Source organism: Gobius niger, assembly GCF_951799975.1.
Source record: "Gobius niger genome assembly, chromosome: 7".
NCBI classification, from domain to species: Eukaryota; Metazoa; Chordata; class Actinopteri; order Gobiiformes; family Gobiidae; genus Gobius; species Gobius niger.
In genome coordinates, this window is record NC_136858.1 from 7,160,321 (window position 1) to 7,185,609 (window position 25,289).

A 25,289-nucleotide genomic window follows, 5' to 3' on the forward strand; every position below is an offset into this window, starting at 1 on the left:
CAGAGAGGAGTGAGTACTGGAGAGAGGTGCAGAGAGTGGAGTGAGTATTGGGGAGAGGTGCAGAGAGGAGTGAGTACTGGAGAGAGGTGCAGAGAGGAGTGAGTACTGGGGAGAGGTGCAGAGAGGAGTGAGTACTGGAGAGAGGTGCAGAGAGGAGTGAGTACTGGGGAGAGGTGCAGAGAGGAGGGAGTACTGGGGAGAGGTGCAGAGAGAGGAGTGAGTACTGGGGAGAGGTGCAGAGAGAGGAGTGAGTACTGGAGAGAGGTGCAGAGAGGAGTGAGTACTGGAGAGAGGTGCAGAGAGGAGTGAGTACTGGGGAGAGGTGCAGAGAGAGGAGTGAGTACTGGGGAGAGGTGCAGAGAGAGGAGTGAGTACTGGGGAGAGGTGCAGAGAGGAGTGAGTACTGGAGAGAGGTGCAGAGAGAGGAGTGAGTATTGGGGAGAGGTGCAGAGAGGAGGGAGTACTGGGGAGAGGTGCAGAGAGAGGAGTGAGTACTGGGGAGAGGTGCAGAGAGAGGAGTGAGTACTGGGGAGAGGTGCAGAGAGGAGTGAGTACTGGAGAGAGGTGCAGAGAGGAGTGAGTACTGGGGAGAGGTGCAGAGAGAGGAGTGAGTACAGGGGAGAGGTGCAGAGAGAGGATTGAGTACTGGAGAGAGGTGCAGAGAGTGGAGTGAGTATTGGGGAGAGGTGCAGAGAGGAGTGAGTACTGGAGAGAGGTGCAGAGTGGAGTGAGTACTGGGGAGAGGTGCAGAGAGGAGTGAGTACTGGAGAGAGGTGCAGAGAGTGGAGTGAGTATTGGGGAGAGGTGCAGAGAGGAGTCAGTACTGGAGAGAGGTGCAGAGAGTGGAGTGAGTATTGGGGAGAGGTGCAGAGAGGAGTCAGTACTGAGGTGAAGAGAGAGGAGTGAGCACTGGGGAGAGGTGCAGAGAGAGGAGTGAGCACTGGGGAGAGGTGCAGAGAGAGGAGTGAGTACTGGGGAGAGGTCCAGGGAGAGGAGTGAGTTCTGGAGAGAGGTGCAGAGAGGAGTGAGTACTGGGGAGAGGTGCAGAGAGGAGTGAGTACTGGGGAGAGGTGCAGAGAGGAGTGAGCACTGGGGAGAGGTGCAGAGAGAGGAGGGAGTACTGGGGAGAGGTGCAGAGAGGAGTTAGCACTGGGGAGAGGTGCAGAGAGGAGTGAGCACTGGGGAGAGGTGCAGAGAGAGGAGTGAGTACTGGAGAGAGGTGCAGAGAGAGGAGTGAGCACTGGGGAGAGGTGCAGAGAGGAGTGAGCACTGGGGACAGGTGCAGAGAGAGGAGTGAGCACTGGGGAGAGGTGCAGAGAGGAGGGAGTACTGGGGAGAGGTGCAGAGAGAGGAGTGAGTACTGGGGAGAGGTGCAGAGAGGAGTGAGTACTGGAGAGAGGTGCAGAGAGTGGAGTGAGTATTGGGGAGAGGTGCAGAGAGGAGGGAGTACTGGGGAGAGGTGCAGAGAGAGGAGTGAGTACTGGGGAGAGGTGCAGAGAGAGGAGTGAGTACTGGGGAGAGGTGCAGAGAGAGGAGTGAGTACTGGGGAGAGGTGCAGAGAGGAGTGAGTACTGGAGAGAGGTGCAGAGAGGAGTGAGTACTGGGGAGAGGTGCAGAGAGGAGTGAGTACTGGAGAGAGGTGCAGAGAGAGGAGTGAGTACTGGAGAGAGGTGCAGAGAGTGGAGTGAGTATTTGGGAGAGGTGCAGAGAGGAGTGAGTACTGGAGAGAGGTGCAGAGAGTGGAGTGAGTATTGGGGAGAGGTGCAGAGAGGAGTCAGTACTGGAGAGAGGTGAAGAGAGAGGAGTGAGTACTGGGGAGAGGTGCAGAGAGGAGTGAGTACTGGAGAGAGGTGCAGAGAGGAGTGAGTACTGGAGAGAGGTGCAGAGAGGAGTGAGTACTGGGGAGAGGTGCAGAGAGAGGAGTGAGCACTGGGGAGAGGTGCAGAGAGAGGAGTGAGCACTGGGGAGAGGTGCAGAGAGAGGAGTGAGTACTGGGGAGAGGTCCAGGGAGAGGAGTGAGTTCTGGAGAGAGGTGCAGAGAGGAGTGAGTACTGGGGAGAGGTGCAGAGAGGAGTGAGTACTGGGGAGAGGTGCAGAGAGGAGTGAGCACTGGGGAGAGGTGCAGAGAGAGGAGGGAGTACTGGGGAGAGGTGCAGAGAGGAGTTAGCACTGGGGAGAGGTGCAGAGAGGAGTGAGCACTGGGGAGAGGTGCAGAGAGAGGAGTGAGTACTGGGGAGAGGTGCAGAGAGAGGAGTGAGTACTGGGGAGAGGTGCAGAGAGGAGTGAGCACTGGGGAGAGGTGCAGAGAGAGGAGGGAGTACTGGGGAGAGGTGCAGAGAGGAGTTAGCACTGGGGAGAGGTGCAGAGAGGAGTGAGCACTGGGGAGAGGTGCAGAGAGAGGAGTGAGCACTGGGGACAGGTGCAGAGAGAGGAGTGAGCACTGGGGACAGGTGCAGAGAGAGGAGTGAGCACTGGGGAGAGGTGCAGAGAGAGGAGGGAGTGTGTTAGGATAAAGTGCCACAAATGTTTTCTGTTGAGATCCAAAACCAAACCATTTCCTAAATAAACTGAATTGATATGCAGTGTGCACCATTGGCTACAACGTTTTCCTGCTCAATTCAGATGTCTAATGAGATTTTGACTGCACTGCTATTTAAAATGGCCATTAGCAGAATGTGGTCACTCCGTGACCTTGAGAGGGGGGAGGGAGCGAGTGTGAACATGTGCTGCACACACGTACATGTGTATGGACTGTAACAGCAGGGCTTCTCAGTACAGCATATATTTAGAATTTTCTGTGCCGGTCTTTGCCAATTGTGCCCAAGGTGAGTTTGAGCTCAGCAAATCCATTCCATACATAGAACTCTGCTCCGTTTTTTCTGCCATTCCACACTTACCTAACCCGGGTATTACAAATCCAGTCTGTATTTTGCGTTGCCTCAGAAGTTTGCTCCTCTGGCCAGGAGAGGTAGTGAGATGTATTGATTGCGGAAAACAAACAAAGATAAAAATTACACGATTTGGCACCTTTTCCAACAGATGGCCTTGGAAGTCGGCTGGTCGGCCCATACCCATGGGTCGGCCTGAGTATTTGTTGAGTTATTGTCCTAAAGGGAATTTTATACTCTGCATTTTGGTCCTTCCACATGAATCATACTGTACTTAAACCAGTGCTTCAGGGCAAACTGCCAGAGCAGTAGAAAACTGGTAAATGGGAGTTCACAAACAAACAAGTCTCTTGTGCTGCTCTCACTGATTGGTTTTATTTCTGAACCACTAGTGGTTGGGGCCAATCACGTGGCAGTATTGTCTTGAGAAGGCTATTAATACTAATGAACAAGACGACAATGACAGACAACACACATTAATGATCAATCATATATAAGTTGTACAAAAATTGTAAACGTGCCAGAGCAAAACTGCTAATTTTCATGAGCGATCCCTGATTTGTATAAGTGTTATTGTAATTTCAATTGCCAGGTTTCTGGGATCCATTCTCGACGGGATTCATGGTCAGGACTGCAGAGTTGTAGAACTACCCTATTGTGCATGTTTTAGGGACACAGACCCAGAGGGATATGCACAAAGACCCAACCTCAACTGTGAGGCAAGTGCTACCAGCTGAAACACTGCCTTGACACAGGCCAGAATGTATCTGTTCGTAAAAATGATTAAACTATAAGGGCATGGATAAACCAGATTAAAATCAAATTTGACGACTGAACTATTTGACACAAAACAACAGTGTATTTACAGATGTGCAGGTGCAGATGTGAGTGTGGACAAACCACATGGTGCATGTGGTCTGATACAGAGTATTCAGTCTTGTTATCGTTCATGAGTCTGACGGCAAAGGGGAAAAAACTGATCAAGTTGCGGGAGGTATGGGTCTGGAAGAATTCTGGCCTCCTGCCTGACGGGAGAGGGGTGAATAGTCCATGTCCAGGGTGAGAAGGGTCAGCGGTGATCCGACCCAGAGCTCCGGGTCCTGGACGTGAACAGGTCCTGGAGAGATGGGAGCGCACAGCCAATCGCCTTCTCAGCAGCAGCACAATGCGCTGCAGTTGATGTTTGTGCCGGTCTGTAGCGCCGCGGTACCACGCGGTGATGGAGGAGGTGAGGATGGACCACACAGTGATGGAGGAGGTGAGGATGGACCACACGGTGATGGAGGAGGTGAGGATGGACCACACAGTGATCGAGGAGTAGAGGATGGACCAGAGCTGCTGCAGGATGAACATCCTCTGCTGGGCCTTCTTGATGAGGGAGCTGATGGTTGGCTCCCATTTGAGGTCCTGGGTGATGGTGGTGCTCAGGAAACGGAAGGAGTCCACAATGGAGATGGGGGTGGGAGAGTCTGTCAGGGCGAGGGGGGATGGTGGGGCTACTTTTTCAAGGACTTTTGAAATGGAAAGCTGATTAGATATGGGCCTATAGTTGGGTAAAAAAAAACAGGATTGAGATTAGTTTTTTTTCAAAAGTAGTTTAATAACAGCATATTTAAAGGACTTTGGCACAAACCCATTTTCTAAAGACAAGTTTATTATTTCAATATGGTGTCTGATGTTTCAGGAGTAATTTCTTCAAGGAGTTTAATTGGAATTTGATCTTGAAGACAAGTTGTGGTTTTTGAGGACATAACGACTGATCTCGGATTCATCTGCAATTATAAACTTGTCTAAAACTTCAGATGGAGACAATGATTCTACAGCTGGATTTACCTCAGGACAAGACGAGGGAAGCTTTTCATTTATTTTATCTCTAAATTTTCCCTAAAGTTTGATTTGCCGGCTGCCGTGCTAAATGTTAGTATATGTTCATTAGTATATGTTTGTTAGTATATATACAGCATGGTGGCGCAGCAGCTAGCACTCGTGCCTCACAGCTTGAAGGTCCCGTGTTCGATTCCCACCTGGACGGGGCCTTTCTGTGTGGAGTTTGCATATTCTCCCCGTGTCTGCGTTGGTTTGTGGTAAAAACATGTGCAATAGGTTAATCCTCCAGTCAGGTGTTTCTGACCACCAGCCTGGCTCCACATCATGGAGGTGGGTCCCCGAGTGCCAGCCCGACTGGCAGCTCACTGCTCCAACATTAATCTCTTTTTCTAAAAAGATTATTGTTGGTTATGTTGGTTAGTATCTGTTCCAATAGCAACATACCAGGGATGGTTGAAAAAGCACGTGCTTCTGGACATATTCATGTTTATACTCAAACATAATTCCCTTACCAAGCACAGTAGCATTTGTGGACTATTTTACTTATTCATTCATCCTTCCCTTTTTACACTGAGCTGTCTGTGTGAGTCAGAGGTCGCAGTTGAACTGCCTTTTACTGCCTTGCAGCTGGAAGCTCGTACAGAGGCAGTCCAGGCATGAGCATGACCATAGGCTGAAGGAGAATCTGTCAGCACAGATGACACAGACAGCGGAGGGTCTCGTTTCTGTGCTGTCAGCTTGTTACGCAGAGCGATGGGGCCAGAGCATGACTGATGGACCTGCACGGGAGAGTGCCTGTTCACATGTGCACGTTCACGTATGTGAGCGTGCACATACACATGTGTGCACATTGTGGGGCAGACAAAAGAGCAACCTGATGCTGTGACCTGTGTTAGAGTCTGTCACATACCACACTCGTCACACTTTCAGTCAGTCAGATCCACTGGCCGTTCAAAGCACACACATGGATGTAGCATGACCTGCAGTGATGTGCTTCAGGTCAAGTGCTGCCCCCTTTTGGTCATTTAGTCCCTTTTGGCCCCCTTTTGGTCGTTTAGTCGACTAATTGGTCGATGATGTCGTGGTCAACCAAAATTTTTATTGGACGACTAAATGCACACACGTTTGCAACAATTAAGGTGCTCTTTATTTACACAACACCAGAGGCAGGTCCAACTTTTACCTTGGGCTAATATTTCATTAAGAAAACAGATATATCAAAGTTTTACAGACAGTGACGTTTGAATTGTTTGTGTAAAATGCTTTTGCAAAAAAACAAAAATAACAAATGCACCTTATGCAGGTCCATTTGGTTTATTTATTTATCTTTTATTTATGTTTTTTCTTTTTTCTCAACACATTGTACAATTCTCACTGAAGATCTAATCTATTCTATTTTGCCGGACCAGAGTGATCGCATCCCCACATTTTCTCGCTAGATGTGCCACCTTCAAACAGCGAGCTCACTTTCCATCAGTTAAAACCATAGAAATAAAACGTTAAAACGGTCCAAATCAGAGCTTTCTTCATTGCTTTACACTATCAGTATTGTTTGGTAGCCAAAAGAAATTCCATTGCCAATAATGCGACGGGCAACCCGAGATGGGCATTTATAGAGAGAGTGAATAGCAAGCAATGTTCTCTGTGTAGTGTCAGTATCACAGAGACTGCCTTGCCATGCTGCACCCCCCCCCCCATATTTTGTATACAATAGATTAAAGACATAATAATGACATTAGGGCTGGGCAATTCATCGAATTTTAATCTAATCCAGATTTTAATAAAGGTCGATCACGATAATTGCGTGGTGCGTTTTAATCGAGGAGAATTGGCCAGAATAAACATGGACGCCGCAATGCTGCAGCGCCTGTCAGGTCAATCCCAGGGCAGGGAAACACTCGACCCAAACAATCAGGGAGCACAGATGACAGCGTGAGGACCTGGTGATTTTACACGTACAATCAGCCACAAAGTTGTATCTTAAATGACATCAATATTAATAATAATAATAATAATAATAATAATAATAATAATAATAATAATAATAATAATAATAATAATAATAATAATAATAATAATAATAATAATAATGTATACAAAAAATCTATAATAAAAATGATCTCTTGTGTGGAGGGCCATGGGTGAGGGGGGAAAGCCAGGTGAGGGAGGGCAGGGGAGGAGCAGAGCAGGGTTTACTTATGACAAAACTGTGAACACATGGGATTATGTCGGAAACAGGGTGAAATAACTCCCAATATGTTTTATATTTTGAGTTCCCTTTGTTCTTGGCCTTTTCTTCGTGAGCTTCATAAAGTCCTTGCCCTTGAAATGGTTTAACAGTCTGTGAAGTCAAAAGCATTTTTTGTGACAACATCGTGAAGCTCACTGAGAAAATGTTAAAAATGCCGAAGCAATAATCAAAGCAAAAGGCAATTTGGAAGAATCTGTTTTTCTTTCAAACTCAACACAAGTCACCCAGAGATGAGTCACATAGAGATGTTGCTCTTCATTCACTCCACACTCCGCAATACAGGAATAACAAAACTGTTTCCAAACTTTTGACCCGTACTGTAGCTGACTAACTTTGAATTAGGATCTTGCCTCATCTGTCCTCCGAGAGTGCCAAGTGACAGCTGAGATCGTGCCTTTTTAAAGCAGTCCCAACATTCTGACCGTGAAGTATGGGGGATCTTGGACGTCCAGGGCTGCAAAAAATACATTTTAAATATAGCCAGCCCAATCAATCAATCAAACTTTATTTATAAAGCGCTTTCATACTGAAAGGTATCACAAAGTGCTTTACAGATTACAACATTTAAAACAATACGTATGGCACAACCTCCCATATATATATTTTATATATTAGGATTAAATAAATAGATTAGTCAGTCAAAAGCTAAGCTAAAAAGGTGGGTCTTGAACTGCTCTTAAATACATTTTCGTTCTCTGCAGCCCTGAGCTCCTCCGGCAGGTCGTTCCAGAGGCGAGGGCCGTAATATTTTTTGTTGACTTTAGGAATAGCTAGGAGGCCCCTGCCGGAGGAGCGAAGGGGTCTTGAAGGTTCGTAAGGTGAAAGCAGTTCTGAAGGATAAGAAGGACCAAGACCATTAAGACATTTAAAAACCATTAAAAGAACTTTAAAATTCAACACATTCCACATTCAAAGAACAATATCCGAGCCAGAGCAATTGGTAGAGAGTGTGCTGTTTTTAGTTTACAGCACACTGTGCACATTGTTGTGCTTAAAAACAACTGCTGTGACTCTGGGAATTGCAAAACACTATATCTCTATAAATAATATTCAGAGAGCCATAATGCCGTATTACTATGTGAGTTTAGACTCCCTGCAGGAACTGTACAGGCTCATTAATTTTCACCCCTCATTAGTCTTTCCTTTTGCCACTTAGGACTTCCTTTCCACAAGCTTTAAATTGAAACACAGCAAATGCACATTTAAAGATGTGCTTGCATAAATCCATGAGCATTATCTCCTATAGAGTGTAATTGGTGAACTACAAAGCTAGGAACGTTGGGCCGATGCCTGTTTCCTATCATTGGGAGCAGGCATCGGACCAGCACTTTTAGGAGTGGCTACAACACTAGTCCCGCCTCCATTGGTGGGCATATTTTGTAAACAAGGAAGTTGTTGGTGTTACAAAGCATCAACCAGAGCGGAGACAAATGTAAACAATCTATGTCGTTTTCACAAAAACTTAAAGGAACAGGTCACCGTTTTTAAATACTGAGATATGTTCTTACCTTAACTTAGACGAGTTGATATGTGGTTGTCTGGTCTTTACGCGTGCCCTCAGTCACGTAAACACAGCACAGACGGTCTTAGCATTTAGCCTCTCCTCATCTATGGATCCAAACGGAGGTAAAGTTAGAAGCGACCAAGCTCTACCACATTTTTCCTATTTAAATATGGTTACGTGAGCCTTTACACGATCCAAATATAGTTACAATTAGACATGTCGATTTTCTAAGCGGATAAAAAGGGGAACCATATTGTCTCCTTTACTACTATATTGCAGTATAGTTCTTGTACTGTAGTACTTGGATCAGTGAAAAGGCTCATGTAACCATATTTAAATAGGAAAAAACGTGAGGAGAGGCTAAATGCTAACGCCGTCTGTGCTGTGTTTACGTGACTGAGGGCACGCATAAAGACCAGACAACCACATATCAACTCGTCTAAGTTAAGGTAAGAACATATCTCAGCATTTAAAAATGGTGGCTTGTTCCTTTAAAGAACAACAAGTAGGAGTGGATGGCTGGCCTCCCAAGTACTGTACTTTCTCCTGTTACTTTTTCCTGAGATTGCAATCACTTGGTGTTGCTATGGCAACCACATTGGCTTTCCTCTGATGTGTAGCCTGCTTCGCTTTAAGTTATAGCTTTCAGTTATAACTTTACTTTGCTCCATTGGCGCTGAAGCGGAGGGTGAGGAATGCGCTTCTCTTTGGTCCTCATGGCGCGGAGCTGATGTTGCTTTAAAACCAGGGACAACTGGTTTTAAAAATTGATTCTAATAAAGATTTACTCTTCCCAGACACAGCTTAAAGCCTGGCTTCAAAGAGTTGTCTTTTCGCTAAAGATCGCTGTGACCCATGTGACAACACAGGGCAACCTCTCATATTTTTAACCACGCTGGTTTTTGTTCTGTGGAAATAAGACGTTGAAGCCTGAAGCGTTGATTGACAGGCCCTGGAGCACTGTGGAGGTGTGTTGCTAGTCCCTTTTAAAGAACATAGGAGGAGCAATATGCAATCTTATTTTCACAAAACCACAGGACCATTACCATGAACTGGGCAGAATGGCCATGATGCATCTCTAAATCTTGAACCTATGGGCTGACTACCTAAACCTAAATTACTGTACTTTACGTTGTTAATAAACTAAGAACTCTGTTATATCCATTAAGCCTAACCCCTGTGCTACTTAGGGCCTGGGGTGGGGGCACAACATAAGTGCACAGTTCTGTAACGTCTGTGCATGTGTCTGTTTCGGCTCAGTTGCTGTATTTACGCCTTATGTGCTACACGTGGATACCAAACAGGTCTGTATTTGTGCGTGGGAAACCAGCCAGCGTACGTGTCGACAAAATGTCATAAAATAACCTTTGTAAATAGTGCGTTACACTCTGACATTAAAAAATATCGGACATTGACCACTGTGTGAACAATCCATTTGTCACCTGTCTTGCCTTAAGGAATGACTTACAATCCGCAGACATCTCTGTTCTCATTTTCCTGTTAGTTCTGTTATAAATGGTTTCTCCTTAAAGGAGACTGCACCAAAGTGTAAGGACTGCTCGTAAATGCCATCTTGAGTTATAGCAGGTGTTGGTTTTATTGCCCAGTTAATCGCAGCTCCGCCCAAAGACTATTGAAAAGTGTAAATAAGGCATTGATTCCCTTTAGCGGAGTCCCTTTCAATAAATATGACTTATTAATTGAAATAAGCACCAACGAAGCTGGGCAGGATGTGGCTCCACGCTCAGAGGGGAGCTAAACAAAATGCCAGAGATGGAAGGCTTTGTAATACGATGGTGCTTTATTTTCCACTGCCAATAAGTGCAACATTGGGGAGGTTAGAACCAGCATTCCCGTCTTACTATGCCTGAGGTCCAGAACAGAACAGGATCATTGAATGAGTAGGATTTGTGCGTTTGAGGAGCCGCCGGAGCTAATACTCTATCACTTAACCAACGTAGGCCCGATGTGGGTAAATTCACAGACAAGTAAGCTATCTCCTTCCAGTTGGACAAAAGTGAGTGTTTTACACGTATTTCATGAAAAGCGGAAGAGTGCGTCATTGCACATAAAACGCCACAATTATATTCCACAATGAGTGTGTTTACATGCACTCAAGTATCCAGGTTATTAATGGGGGTTTGAAGCTTCCTGGTTTTGTCTGGTTCATGTAAACAAAGAATCCTGGTTTCAGTTTCCTGGAAAAGCCAATATCCAAGTTAATAGAAACCAGGATGTTCTCACTGGGATATTCCCACAGTTTCCAGGATACTGTAACGTAAACACAGTACCCTGGGTTTTCACCACTGGTCACGTTCTGAGCATATGCAAACTTTTGAAATGGTTTCATCTGGCACCTGGGTTTTTAAAACTTTGTATCTTCTAAAAATGAACAATTAACTATAACATTGACGTATCCTGAAAAAAAAAAAATCTACTTTTTTGCTCCATGGTAACTCCAGTGGAAGTCAGCACTGCTCTTGGATCAAACCAATTATTATTTTATTTTTTTAATTCTCACGTCTGTTGCTGAAGCTGGAAAAGAACTGTTATAAGTGCTTCCTTGGACAGTTCTTGTCCCTGTGCTGGGGAAATGTCTGGAAAAAGTCATGCATTAGCAACATTGCTTAAGTATTTAGCTCCTTACCATATTTGTCACTAGCTCCGCCCCTCTCTGGAGCCTATATATCCAGGATACTGTAGTAGCTCATGTAAACAGGGATATGAGTGTCCTGTTTTCTCAGATGCATGTAAACATCATATCCAGAATACTGTCATAACCAGGATATGCCTAAAAACCAGGATACTCGAGTGCATGTAAAGACACTCATTTATGCACAATTCCCTTGTCCATTCCATCAAACTCTGACATAACGTTTGACATGACGCCAGACTTTTATTTGTGGATTTTACCTCAGCTTTTAACACCATCCAGTCAATGGAGTGTTGGCTGACCCTGTCTGCAGTTCCACTGGTTCACCACAAGGGTGGTCCTGTCCGCTCTGCTTTTTATCCTCTACACCAGCATGATGCAGAGCCAATATGAACAGGTTAATTCTGAAGTATGCTGAGGACTCCGTGATTGTGAGCTTGCTCCGGATGGGGAGACCAGCCACGGGCCCATTGTTAGAATGGGAACAAGAGAACGTTCATTTTAAATCAGGTCTGGGGTTCGATGGCTAACAAAATGTATTTGTAGGAGCAGGCTCAAAGCTATAGTCATTTCGGTGATTTCTATGTCTAGGTCACTCTTGGGTCAGTGTTCTTAGGTGTGTTCTTAGGGTTTCTGGTTGTTTTCCGGTATGATACATATGCGTAACCATAGAGATGGTTCCATCAGTCGTGGAAATTTGCCAGAAACCCTAAAAATCATTATAACCTGAGGCGTTATTTAGACCACTGTAATGGAAAAATAAAGGCACTGTGATAACTATCCATACAGCCGCTGGGTCACTGAAAAGTAAAAAAGTCTTCATTTAGTATACACTTCTATTTCTGAAGAGTATACCTTCCAAACCACTGTTTACAGTGCGTGGATGTGGGTAAGGATTAAGTGGAGTCTAACATTTGTGGGAAAAAAGGACACAGATCATCTGTCTGGATTTGGAGCCACATAACCCCCTCTACTACATCATAAAGACACAAGTGAAATGGAAACAGCACCTGAAAAGAGGAAGAAAGCTTCACGACAAGCAGCAGCTTGGTTTGAATCAGATCAGAGGAATTATACGCTTCAATAAACTCATGAAAACACGGGCGTGGACACAATAAAGAACACAGTGGATTACAAACATGTCTTAAAGGAGATTTAATCATGACGTGAGGCTGGACAGAAACACAGTGGCCTCAGCTTTGTTTGTAACTTCATCCGCAAACATGCGCCCATGACTCCCTTGAATACACTGAGTGTGGCTTTCTAAAGACGTCGTCACCCCATAACATATTGACTATTGATCTCTGTGACTGTGCAGCTTCTGATTTGTGCTCCTCAAAGTCAACTTCAGTGTCAGTCTTATGTACCAGTAAAGAAATTTACATGGAGAGCTTGTCCTTAAATCCACTTTAACAAACTTTCAAACCAAGAGAACGATTTGACAGCTTTGATAAGTTGGCCATATCGATTTGTTGGCAATGAAATTCTTCTCGCTACAAGCCTGCTAACAAGAAGGCCGTGTCAGCTTGAAAAATGGATTGGCAACAACAAAACTATTTACTCTGAATGTCAGACGACAAATCTATGGGATCAGCGCTTATTCTCTCTTTTTTCTCATGCTTCGAGGAAAATGTCCCACAAGGGAGCGAGGGAAGGAGCACTGCGCATTTTACTTTCTGTATTATTACAAACAGATGCCTTCACTGAGTTCTATTTTGACTATACTCACACACCTGCACCTGAAGAAGCAGAAGAAAACTCTCCCGACAGTGCAGGGCAGAAATAAAGTACAGCACGGCAGGGAGCTTCATTATCACAGTGAGGAAGGAAGGAATAAAAAAAAAAAATTCACAAACAGCCTGTTTACCTGTTCAGTGTGGGCACAGAGTCAGACTGTGGCCAAGTTCAGTCAAAACAGTGTTTTCTTAATCAAAATCAGTGTCTCCTGCTTTAGTTTTAAATCCTACTGAATTATGGAACAAGAACACACCACAGCAAAAACAGTACAATAGCTATTTTGAAAGGTTTTTGCACATATCATATCTTTGGGACTTGACAAGTGTGGTCAGATGGTGACCCAGAGAGGAAAGGTAGTCCATACAATAGCAGACACTGAGGACAGTTACAAGTACTGTACCTCGAGATCCCACATTCTTCAAGATCGTCCTCATGATGGAGGAAGAAGCTATTTTTCCTCGGCTTAGAGTTAGTTCACCTGAATAACCAGGAACTGACTGACAGTTCTAATCATTTTATTTGTCAGTGGAAAAGTGTTGCCGTACCGCCTTTGCTCTGCCCAATCCCGTTTGGTAACACCAGGAAGCCTGGCGAATGTAGTGAGTGAATGAGTGAAAGGTGGTCGGTGGTCTACCCCAGGGCAGCTGTGGCTACAATAGTAGCTTACCTCCACCGAGTATGGAGTGAATGAATAATGCAATGTAAAGCGTCTCTGAGTGTCCACAAAAGCGCTATATAAAACCGATGCATTATTATTATTATTATTAAAGTTTGAGATATTGTACTGGTGTGTACAAATAGAATTATATTTAAATTCAAAACACCTTTGAACCATGAACAGAACTGACATATGTTCTTATGTTCTTTTCAGCTCAGTTTGTGAATGTTAAGAACAGATTTGTGCATAAGAATGTGTTGTGAATGAGGCCCAGTACTTTTAGCTGTCACTTTAAACATTGTACAGTGGATTATTATTTAAGTATAAGTATTTTAAGTCATCTCACTGAGTTCAGTGTATTCTACTACATAATAAAAAGCACAGGAGGGCTCTGTGTGCGCCACCACATCTGTCACGCCGGAACACTGCTTGACAGGATTGCTTCATCGATGTGGATGAATGCGGTTGGAAGAGCACAGCACATACAGAAGACACAGCGATGGCTCAAGGTTAGAAGTGACGGCAGCAGGTACACGTCCGTGCAGCGTTGTCCGCCTCGCGATGCGCCCGCCTCCCGATGCGCCCGCTTGCGTGCTCGGCCTTGGATTCCACCATCCCACCTCTCTTTTACCCTGCTTTGATTTATCTGACTCTCCCTCAAAGCCGTCTCTCTACGCCGCGAGTTTATGTAGATCGGAGTCTTGGGAGACTTGTTTCTTTTCATATTCTTTATAATACTTGTGCCCGTGTTGGCTGTGCGCTCAAACTCCCCAGACTGGCCTGTTTCCATGGCAACTGCTCCCTCTCACTCATGCTCGGGAGTGTGTTATAGAACAAGACGTATTGGGAAAGTGTCAGCTGGAGCTTGTCTTACCACCGCCGGGCTTTTTCTTATTGCCGAGCAAACTCGGGCCTCATGCTAAGAGTTGCCGTTTGCAATGAAAGCTAGAGGTTTGTTCAGTTGGGTGCATGGGTTTTGATTTAAACTTAAAATCAAAACCCATGCATAAAAATCAGTCCCATTGTAATTCACAATGGGACTGATTTTTACGCTTTTCACTCAGATGTACCATTGTCAACTGTGAAATCATTGGCCCTGTGGACATTTTAGACAAGTTTGTGACTAAATGCTAATGTGGCTAACATGTGGCTAACATGTGCTTCTGGCACCCACTGAGCACTGCCAGGACAAATATCAATGTATTTCTTTGGGAAATGGCTCATTTTGAAGAGAATAGTCGTTAGGATTAAGGGAACAGAACTGGAATTGCCAAAAAAGTTTGTTTACAAGAAGATTTTCTCATTTGTGGAGTATTTTTAGGTAATTTCTGACCGTGAAAATTGAAAATAATGAGCCAAATTTTCCAAAAAGAGTGTTTTGTTGAAATTTTTTTGAATTATATTTTACTTGAGTATTTTGGACCCAAAAAAGTCAACCTATGATTGAGCCACAAATAATTTAATATGGATAAGAAATGCTTAATTTTAATGCTCGATTTTCATGTTTTTTTTTTTAATTTTTCTGTCCTTAATTAATGTTTTGATGTATGTGATGGTGTTCCATGACTGGAATAGATGTTTTGGGGAGAATTGCCTGTTTAAAAATCTGTGCCACATGTCTATATTGGTTGAAATATAATTTGCCTAAATACTGTATGCAAGCCAATGGAACTGGAATCAGTCCCTGATCGGGGACGGCGGTCCTGAACAGGTAGGGGCGAGATGCAACTTAGTCATTTTTAAACTCACTACTGCCACCCCAGGTCTTATGCGTAACTGCAGCTTCTATATTAAGCTCGTGCATGACGGGACTTTGGACCTGAATTAACACCTTTAGAGGCAGTTGTGGTGAACAGGTCTGAGCTCATTCTACACATCAGGACATGGCTGGAACATGTAGGAAGATGAAAGTACTTAATTGTAACATTTTCAAACTCCGTATAATCTCTTTAACATCTCAATTTCAATGTCAGAGTATAATAAAAGACATAAGCTTTCACAAATATTGACATTCTGTATCCATGTGCACTGCGGAATGTGCTCGAGATGACGCTGAAATGTACACGTGCATGTGCAGAAGTTACAAAACTATTTTCTGAAAATGAGGTTTGAAGGTCTTTTGTAAAACTCTAGATCGGACGTAAGACTCGTTGACGTAGCAAACATGGCAGCCATCTTGGGATTGGCTGGTGAGGCTAATGCTAATAGAAAGTCATATAAAAACATTGATAAAATGTCAAAATGAGTGGCGTTTCCTCTTGGTTTACATTGTGCCAGGTGCCAGGAAAGGACGATCACAATATGGCTGCCAGAGCTCGTCATTTGTTCAAATGTGTCACTAAGACAATATTCTATCCAGATGTTTTTTAGGACTTTGGTGCCACTCTTGCAACAACACCTCCACTAGAGTAGCTCCTGCAGAGTCCACACTTTACAGACTTGGACTTATAACAATTTGAACAGGGAGGCAGATTTTTTTTTTTCCTCTGAAAAAAAATCAGTGTAGCTAATACATCAAATCGAACCATACATTTAAAACGGTCTCTGTTATAATGTTTCTAAATAGTTGAGTGAGTTGGAAGCAGAAGCTGGTCCCAATGGCCAATCACTTGACCCTAAAAACACCCTGGACTCACCGTGACATAACTGCACTGACTCCGAGTCATGCACTCAGCTTGTACCACATGTTTCTGTCCACTTGATGGTGCTGTGGAGTGAATGGGGCTGTGGTGTGTTCTTGCGGCCACTAGATGGAGCAATAGAGCCGCACTGCTGACTGTGAGGATGGAACAGTCTGAATCCAGAACACACAGTCCTGACGCCCCAGTCGCTCTGTGCGGATTAGGACTGGTCTCAGCAGGGTCATACATGCTGTGTTCTGATCTACCTCTGCCGATCCATGTTGTGCATTTCTTCATTGACTCACCTTGACCCCTGTTGTGGTTGCAGATGTCGGGAAGGCTACCAGGGAATCCGCTGTGATCAGTTCCTCCCCAAGACCGACTCCATCCTCTCCGACCCAAGTAAGGAATTCAAATGTTGATGAATAAATGGTGTACAGTCACTTTAAAGTCAGCAGAGGTGGGTAGTACTCAGTTACATGGATTTTTTGTATCTGTACTGTGATTTCGTTTTATATGTTTTTTATGGGATTTTTATTTTTTTGAAAACATTATAATTATCACATTATTTTATGCTTTGTTTCTCATCATTTATGTCAGAACTGAAACATGAATCAGACCTGTAAGCTCAGTCACTCGGAGAAAAGGATGCTTTGTACTTTGTTACTCTTACTTGAGTCACTATCTGGGCCACTACTTTTTACTTCTATTTGAGAAGAATTATTTTACAGTAACGTTACTCTTACTTGAGTAAATATTTTGGCCACTCTCCCCACCTCTGCAAATAAGGGAATTAGTGCATCGTTTATCATGAATGAACGTGATTTCATCAGGCTTCATGAACAAATACACACAAGAATTATACATGAAGTAACGAATGGACTCATCGATGACCAAGACCAAGCTTTGTATAAACAGCAACAATACATGCACCATTATGACTTTGTTATGGATGTGCCCCGTAAAGGTGGCCTTTATGGTGGACATTAGTGCATATTTGACCTTCAGTGACCACAGCTGTATGAGTGGCTAACATGGCCTTCACTTTTCATCCTGCTGGCCTCTACAACGCTCCAGGACCAAATGTTTTTCAGGGTTTCTAGCAGGTTGTCACTGCTGATGGTTACGTGGTGGATACGTATACTGTATATTTGTAACGTATATATAGAAAACCTACAGTTCATCCCGGAGCATCCTAAAGGTCACCGGGATGAAAAGTAAAGGTGCCATGTTAACCACCCATACAGCCGCTGAGTCAAACAAGCACTAAACTTCTTTATAGTAGTGCTTGTTTAAAAACAAGCACTACTATAAATAGGACATCACAGTTAATTCCAAAACAGCAGTTTGGTCTGAAAGCACCTTGGGCTAAATGGGGCTAACTGGGCCCCTGTAGCCATAGGTGAACCCCCTACTGGCCGGAAGTTGCTCCACAAAGGACATTTGGATCAGTGTCATGTGACTGGGACCAGACTGTTTTAACAGGTTTGGGGGAAAACGGATTGGAGTAGAATCTTTTTCCAAGTGGGATTAGACTTCACATGTAAATAGTAGTAATAGTGAACGTTACAAATATTAAAGACTTCAATACCAGTAACTGTCCTCTCCTTTTGTCTTCCCTCTGTGCTGCTGCTGCTGCTGTTACACATGCAGATCATCTGGGCATCGAGTTCATGGGTAAGACTACTTCTCATTCCACCTTTACCATACAGAACGCTTTTACTAAGCGGCTCCTAATGACTCTGAACTGAAGTACACAGTAACATTAGCATTAACTATCAAAGATAAAAAGTCAACTTGACTGAACATTTGAGTTAAAAAGCATTTGAGCCAGATCATGTCCTCTGCCCTAGTCATCTCACTGTGACTATGGACAAGGTCTGATGCCATACTTGTACAGAAACAATACTTGTAAATCATATTAATGGGTGTTTGGAAGAATTAAAATAAAGGGTACATTGAGCAAGACAAAGTAAGCTCAGGACATAATCCTTCAATATCACACATTAATGGCCTGTACCTGATTTATTTTTTTATTTTTTGGCAAACAATGAAAGATTGAATGAATGAATGTAGGGCTGCATCTACAAAGAGAGCTCCTTTGTCCTTTTCCTTCACCTTTGAGGTGACGTGATGAGGTCGACCATGAGAAAGCGCGGTTTTCTCAGCGTCAGGACGATCTGAACCTTCCCAACCCAGCGCAGGAACAACCAGGAAGTCACGCCGTACAATATACAAGTTTAACGACAATTACCACACAAATGTAATCCGAGCAACTTCACAAATGTCAGAATAATGTGTTAAATAAACAACTCACAAAAGTGTGAAATGTTGCCATAAGTTCATAGATTTCCTTCATAAAAAATTCCGGATGCTGCTGTAACACTGCATGACCTGCTTTATACTGTCATATATTTAGGTCATACTTCATGTTTTTATTGAATTAAACATCACACAGTAAATCATCAATATTTCACACTCGTGCGGAGAGTTCAGAAACCTTGTTCTCAGCTCCTTATGGGCTGAGGAGGAACATCCCGAGGTTCCTCTGCTAAAGAAGTTTTAAAGCAAACATCACAGCTCTTTTTTTTAGCTCCCTCCTAACTGCACTGACACATTTAGATGCAATTGTCACAGCTGACGATGACGCACGTCCAGGTCAACGATAAGGAGAAGGAGGTTGTATACTTTTTAGATGCAGCCTAAACTCATTCTCATCTTTTCTGACAGATTACTCCCACATGTTTATGAACCTCCCTACTTCATGTTTGTCAATAAAATGACCATAATTCCCACAAAAAACATATTGGTTAATCCTCTGAACTTTCATTTGACTACGGTCCATCCTTTCTTATTCTTCTTATCCTTTATCGTTATTTTGCTCCCTTCCTTGCCCTCCTCATCCTTAACACTGTAAATGTGCACTTGTTGACTGACTACATGCTTGACTTTGCAGAGAGTAAAGACGTTTACAAGAGGAAAGTCCTGTCCATCACCTCCATCACCATGGCGATCAGCCTGCTGGGGATAATCTGCATGGCTCTGTATTACCGCAACAAGTGAGTCCTGTCCCCCACACTGTAGCTACACACCAAACAGAAGCAGCCTATAATCATCAGTTACATTGCTTTTTCTAATATTAGTTCAAGTGTTAAAACACTGATTGTTCATGCTGTTTTGAGATAGTTTTCTCCCTTCACATCAGGGTTTCCGTGTCAGAGTTTCCAAAAGAGACCAAACTGACCCTTTGCAGTGCTTAGCTTATGACGTGAGCAAGGCAGAGATTTCTAGGAAGTAACTAAAACATTGTAATGTAAGTGTAAATGTCTTGCCCCCTGGACAGAATCGTTGAGATCGTAGAGTCTCAAATCAATGACAAATGTACTTATTACAAGAAAATTACAATAGAGTGTTTAAAATACAAGATAAAACATGTGTCAGAAACCTTGGCTATAAATGTTGTAGTGTGTTACATGTTTATTGTCCACACTTGTATCTATCAAGTAATGAAATAAATAACAATAAAACAATTTCAAGATTACTTTTTGCCGTGTATCCACTGCTGGACTCACAGCGACAAGATTGTCTTTAAAGACGTCGCTTCTTCCTAAAAGCCCACAGCCAAAGCCCCATAAACTCTCTGTTCCTTCTTAAAGCGCGGTTAGAAACTTGCTGGCTCTGTTGGTTTCACACAGCTTTAACATTGTCAATTTCAATTCATACCAAAAATATTACAGTCACTACACAAAACAACAAAAGAATGTCCACTGAATCTTCGGTATCTGCTGATGAAGTAGGAGGAACTTGCGACCGTTCCTCAGAGACCCTTTCTCGATCTTTCATATTGCGTTTATTCCGATGAACTGATCTTAATAGGTTGCCTCATGTTTTCAGTGGGATTCATTTCAGGATATTAGAAAGGCGCAGTCCAAGGGAAGAGAAAACCAGATGTTCGGGAGTTGGTCGGTTGTGTTTCTGGTGACTTTAGAAGCATTGGAACCTTGCTCTGTAGTTCTTGTATAATGTGACTAAATCGACTGCATGTTTGTTTTTGAGAAGGGGAAAAACTGTGAAAGAAATGTAACATGTCATGGGTTGTCGTGCAGGCAAGACCGAGAGAAGCTCCAGGCCCACTTGAAGGAAAGCCGCTCTGTGAAGAACTACAACTCTCATAATTCACTGAGGGACGAGACCCGGACGCCCAACAGCAACTTGCAGATGCATCAGGTAAGACATTGAAGTCATCAGAAGAATAAAGTGTAAAGGAAAAAAAAGTGTTTGCACTATAGTAGTGATGGTCTCCGGAGCTCTTGGCTCTTCCTGAAGCAGATTGCTTGGAAACACTGTGTCGGAGCTTGTTTCTGTAAAAGTGTCAAATATCTATAAAAGTGCTTTACTCAGCGTGTGGTATCAGTGTGTCAGAGCGGCTCATCAGCTCAGAACGTTTCACTGAGTGAGTGGAGAGGCGCTAAACTGCGGATGTTTTCTGGTCCAAATAGCGATGTAAATCATTAGTGATGAATAAATGTGCCGCATTTGCTCCATTTCCCAACTGACGTTACACAGAAAATGACTCTTATTTATTGGCCTATGATTAGTCTGACCTTTCAAACATCAACATCATACCATAATATAGTTTGTAATAATGAAAGCGCCACACATCTGTTCCAAACTTCTTTTGCACACATTGATTTGAATGTGTTGGTGATGGAGGATATTGAGGATGCTGTAGATCAGGGGTGCTCAAACATTTTGTCTCCGAGGGCCAAAATGAAAAAGGGCCAAACACAGTAATAATAATAGTTACTTGATTTTATTTTTTTATTTTGCATTTGATTCTATCTATGCAAATAACATTACAATAAACAAATGTTAACTATGGCAAAAGCCTTGTTTTGATTGTAAAATCAACTATTGTAGCAAAATAAATGTAAACAACAACACCTGTATTTACAGCACCTACAGTGACTTTACCTCATTCATTTGCTGACTCAAAGAAAATGCCATGTTAGATCATTTTGAAAGTTTATTCGTTTATTTATTTATTTATTTTTTTATTTTTTTATATAAATTCGTTTATAAGTCAATTTTTAACATGAACCTTTGTTGATGTCAATGACCTTTGCAATAAAAGTTGGAAAAATGGGAAAGTGGGAAACCACAAAAATGTTTCCTTAACTTTGTGAAAGGAGTAAAACAGCGCCCCCAATTTGACGCTGGTGGCCAAAAAGTGTACTGTATCCTTATCTACCATCGATGAACAGGAGAGAGTTAGCATTAACCATACGCGGCATAAAAATAGGTCACTCTCCGGGCCCCACTTTGGGCCCCCCGCTGTAGATCTTATTGTCCATTACTGCATGACAAACAACAAAACACAAGACAATTTACTAACTAACGGCAGATACAAAAGTTTGCATACCCTGGCAGAATTTTGGACTTTTTGACAATTTTTAAGAGAATATGAAAGATATCACAAAATGGGCCAGATTTTGTGCTAGCGGACGGATGGGCGCAGGCAAATTATTTTCCGACTGGCGGAGCTATATGCGCCGTTCACCTCTGCCACCTGTGAGGGGGCGTCACAAGAGGAGGTGACTGCTCTGATGGGAGCACTGCTGACATTCATTTCCTCCTTTACATTGCGCTGCCTTGTGTTCTTTCTTAAACATGACAGGCTCTCATAGGTCAAACTAAAAACTTTATTCACCCCATCGTGAGCTAAACTATGTTCATGTCTCTCTCAAGAGAAAGAGCTACAGCCTCCGCTGTGGCGCGGATCGGCCCGCGCTTGGCATGAACGTGAAACAAAACAAATGCACATGTTCACCCCCCACTCCCACACAACCCCTATCCCGGCCGCGAAGTCGATCTGGTTGGAGCAAAATGTGTGTCTCCACTCACTAAAATGCGCTAAGTCTGGAGCAGAAAGATCACAAAGTGCTCCTACTGATTTTACGCTATCTTCTGTGTTTTGTGACACAAGATTGGGCCCAATGTTTTTTTTCACTCATAGTTAGAGGTTGTGTGAAGCCATTTATGGTCAAAACAACAGAGTTTACTAATTTTAAATCATAATGAAAAAAGAAACTACCAAAATTACCCCGATCAAAAGTTGACATAATCTGGTGATCTTGGCCTGATAAATGCACACAAGTGGACACAAGGGGGTTTGAATGGCTGCTAAAGTTAAGCATCCTCACCTTCCAGTCAGCAAAACAATGTGGGCTAACAGTTTGCGTGTGGGCCCCATCTGTTGGCCCATGGGGTCCACATGGAAATTGCGGACAAACCCACTTATATCCCAGGTGGGCAAACCCAAGCAGAGCCCACATTTTGACCTGTGTGTGTAATTATTTTGTGTGTTTAAAAGGTCAGCGAGTTTTTGGGCTCCTGACAGACCCAAGCATCTTTCATCCAGTGCTGCACTGGTGTTTCTGCTTTCTGAGTCATGAGGAAAGCGAAATAGGATCTGCGATAAAAGGTGGCTGAACTGTATAAAATTGGAAAGGAAAAATAAAAAAAGATTCCAAGGTGCTGAGAGTATCAAACAGCAGTGTTCAGACTCTAAGAGAAAATGCAGGATTCTGTTGAAACCACCGGCAGGAAAATTGTTTGTGATGTAAATAAAAACCCACAAAATGACTTCAGCTGAAATACAGGACTCTCTGAAAAAAGTGGTTTGGTGGTTTCAAGATGCACTATAAGGAGGCACTTGATGAAAAATGGGATGCATGGACAAGTCACCAGATTAAAGTAGCACAAAGTATCCACTTACAATATGCCAAACAGCACAGAGACAAGCCTCAACATTTCTGAAACAATGTCCTTTGGAATGATGAAACCAAAATGGGACTTTGTGAGCTACAGGGATCTTGGTCATGTTATAAAAGAATACTGGAGTAAAAGTGTCTCATCAGCCTGTAAGCTGACAACGATCCAAACACAAGGCCACGTGGACCTCTCATTGGCTCCAGCAGAATAAAGTGAAGATTCTGGAGTGTCCATCTCAGTCTCCTGACCTCAATATCATTGAGCCACTCTGGGGAGATCTCAAACGTGCAGTTCATGCAAGACAGCCCAGGAATTACAGGAACTGGAGGCTTTTTACCAAAAAGAATGGCCAGTTTTACCATCTGAGGAAATAAAGAGGCCCATCCACAACTACCACAAAACAATCCAAATACACAGTATTAAGAACTGGAGTATTTAAACTATTGATCAGGGTCATTGATCAGGGTCATTTCAATTATCATTATGATTTAAAAAGAGTAAACTCAAATGTTTGACCATAAATGGCTGCACACAACCACTAACTATGAGTGAAAAGAATATATACTTTTTGTGTTATCTTTTATATTCACTGAAAAATGGCCAAAAATCAGCCAGGGTATGTAAACTTTTGAGCACAACTGCTTATCGCTGCATATAATGTCTGTGCATTTTCCATGGAATAAAGATTGAAGTAAAGTATGCATCTGATGTAGTTAGGAAAAATCAGATAATGTCCAAACAATGCAAAATGTATTTTAATCCACATGAATCCATTTGAGCTCTGTGTCCGACACAGATCATAGTTATAAAAATATTTCTAAAAACACACAAATGTGTTCCTAAACAGACAAAAACAAAATTCCTCGTGTTTTTTAGGTGTTTTGTTTTGCTTCACATGCTTGTAAATAGCTCCAGTACACAGATCCTAAACATATACAGTAATAATAATATGAGGACATGTTTTGTCCCACTACTCAAGTATCACACATGTATTGTTTCCTTTTTTGACAGTATTGCAAGAGGCAATTCCAGTATCGTGAGACCCAGTCCAGTCACTGCACTTCCTGTCACTCGCCCTGCAACACGTCCTGCTTCAGCAGTGGGACAGCCAAGCAGCTGAGGTAAGATGATGTTAGGTTACAGTGCCATTAAAAAGAATATACCCCCTCCCAGATTGCACACATTTGTTTATATTCATCACACTTGATGATTCTTATCATAAAGTCATTTTTTGTATCACACAAAGACATTCCCAGTCAATACAAAATGCAGTTTCCAAATGATTATCACATTTATTTAGGGAAAGAAGAATCCAAACCTCTGACTAGTTGTGATTAACTCCTTATGCCAAACGTGAGATATGGAGGTGGCAGTGCGACGGTCTGGGGCTTCGCTCCTTCAGGACCTGGACAACCTGCCGTCATTGATGGAATAGTCAATTCTACAGTCTGCCAGTCCTGGAGGAGAACGTCAGACCATCAGTTCAAGCTCTTGAGCTCAAGCGCTCTTTGGCCATGCAGCAGGACCAGGATCTCAAACAAACAAACAAACAACCCACTTATGAACGGCTCAAAAAGAACTTCATCAATTTTTTGTAGTGGTCAGGTCAAATCCAGACTTAAATCCAATTGAGATGCTTTAGTGTGACCTCAAAGGGGAGTTCATGCACTCTGTGCACTCATCACCAGTTATCGTAATCACTTGACCTCAGTTATTGATGCAAAGTTACTTTTCCACACAGGGCAGGACAGGTTTGGATTTGTCTTTCCCTTAATCATTTGGATTCTCTGCATTTTGTATTGACGAGGAATGTCCTTGTGTGACATTATAACTGTCTATATCAAATCATTTAAGTGTGATAAATATTAACAATGTATGAACAATGTATGAAACCTGCCAAGTGTGGAGCTCATTCTGTTATATAATGTAAATATTTTTGTAATTGTGAATATATAAATATTACAAATGTTCAAATCTATATTTGATTCCATATAATATATTGATTTGTTGATTTATTGTATGTTTCAGAAAGGGCTGCTCATCCCAAAGTTTAAGTCATAAGGCTCGACACTGGTCAATGTTATGCACTTCTCCATCCACACCTAAAAAAAGACTTAATCAGACGGGAGGATCAAAGTCAGGTCCTGCCTACCATCACCTCCAGGAAGTGGATTCATCAAAAAAGGACACAGAAGCAAAACAAAGGTAAAGAGAAACATTAGATAGCCCACGTATGGTGATGAACTATCCTGGCTGCACAACGGCTCAGGCCTCTCCCTCCCACTGGTCTCATCCTTCCAGGCTCAGATCGAGGCCTGGGAGCTTGATGGTTCTGTGCAGGACCGTTACTGTTCCTATAAATGTGCTTTTGTGTAC

General features: G+C 43.0%; 1 protein-coding gene across 2 annotated transcripts in view; it reads left to right on the forward strand.

Moving 5' to 3' along the window:
- Positions 1–25,289, forward strand: part of nrg3a (neuregulin 3a) — a 558,282-nt gene that overhangs the window by 529,926 nt on the left and 3,067 nt on the right. For both annotated transcript variants that reach the window (XM_079559922.1, XM_079559921.1), the window contains exons 3-8: positions 16,468–16,541; positions 17,793–17,816; positions 19,096–19,198; positions 20,246–20,366; positions 23,925–24,034; positions 24,942–25,118. In XM_079559922.1, the coding sequence (XP_079416048.1) occupies positions 16,468–16,541; positions 17,793–17,816; positions 19,096–19,198; positions 20,246–20,366; positions 23,925–24,034; positions 24,942–25,118 (609 nt within the window). The remainder of the gene's footprint in view (positions 1–16,467; positions 16,542–17,792; positions 17,817–19,095; positions 19,199–20,245; positions 20,367–23,924; positions 24,035–24,941; positions 25,119–25,289) is intronic.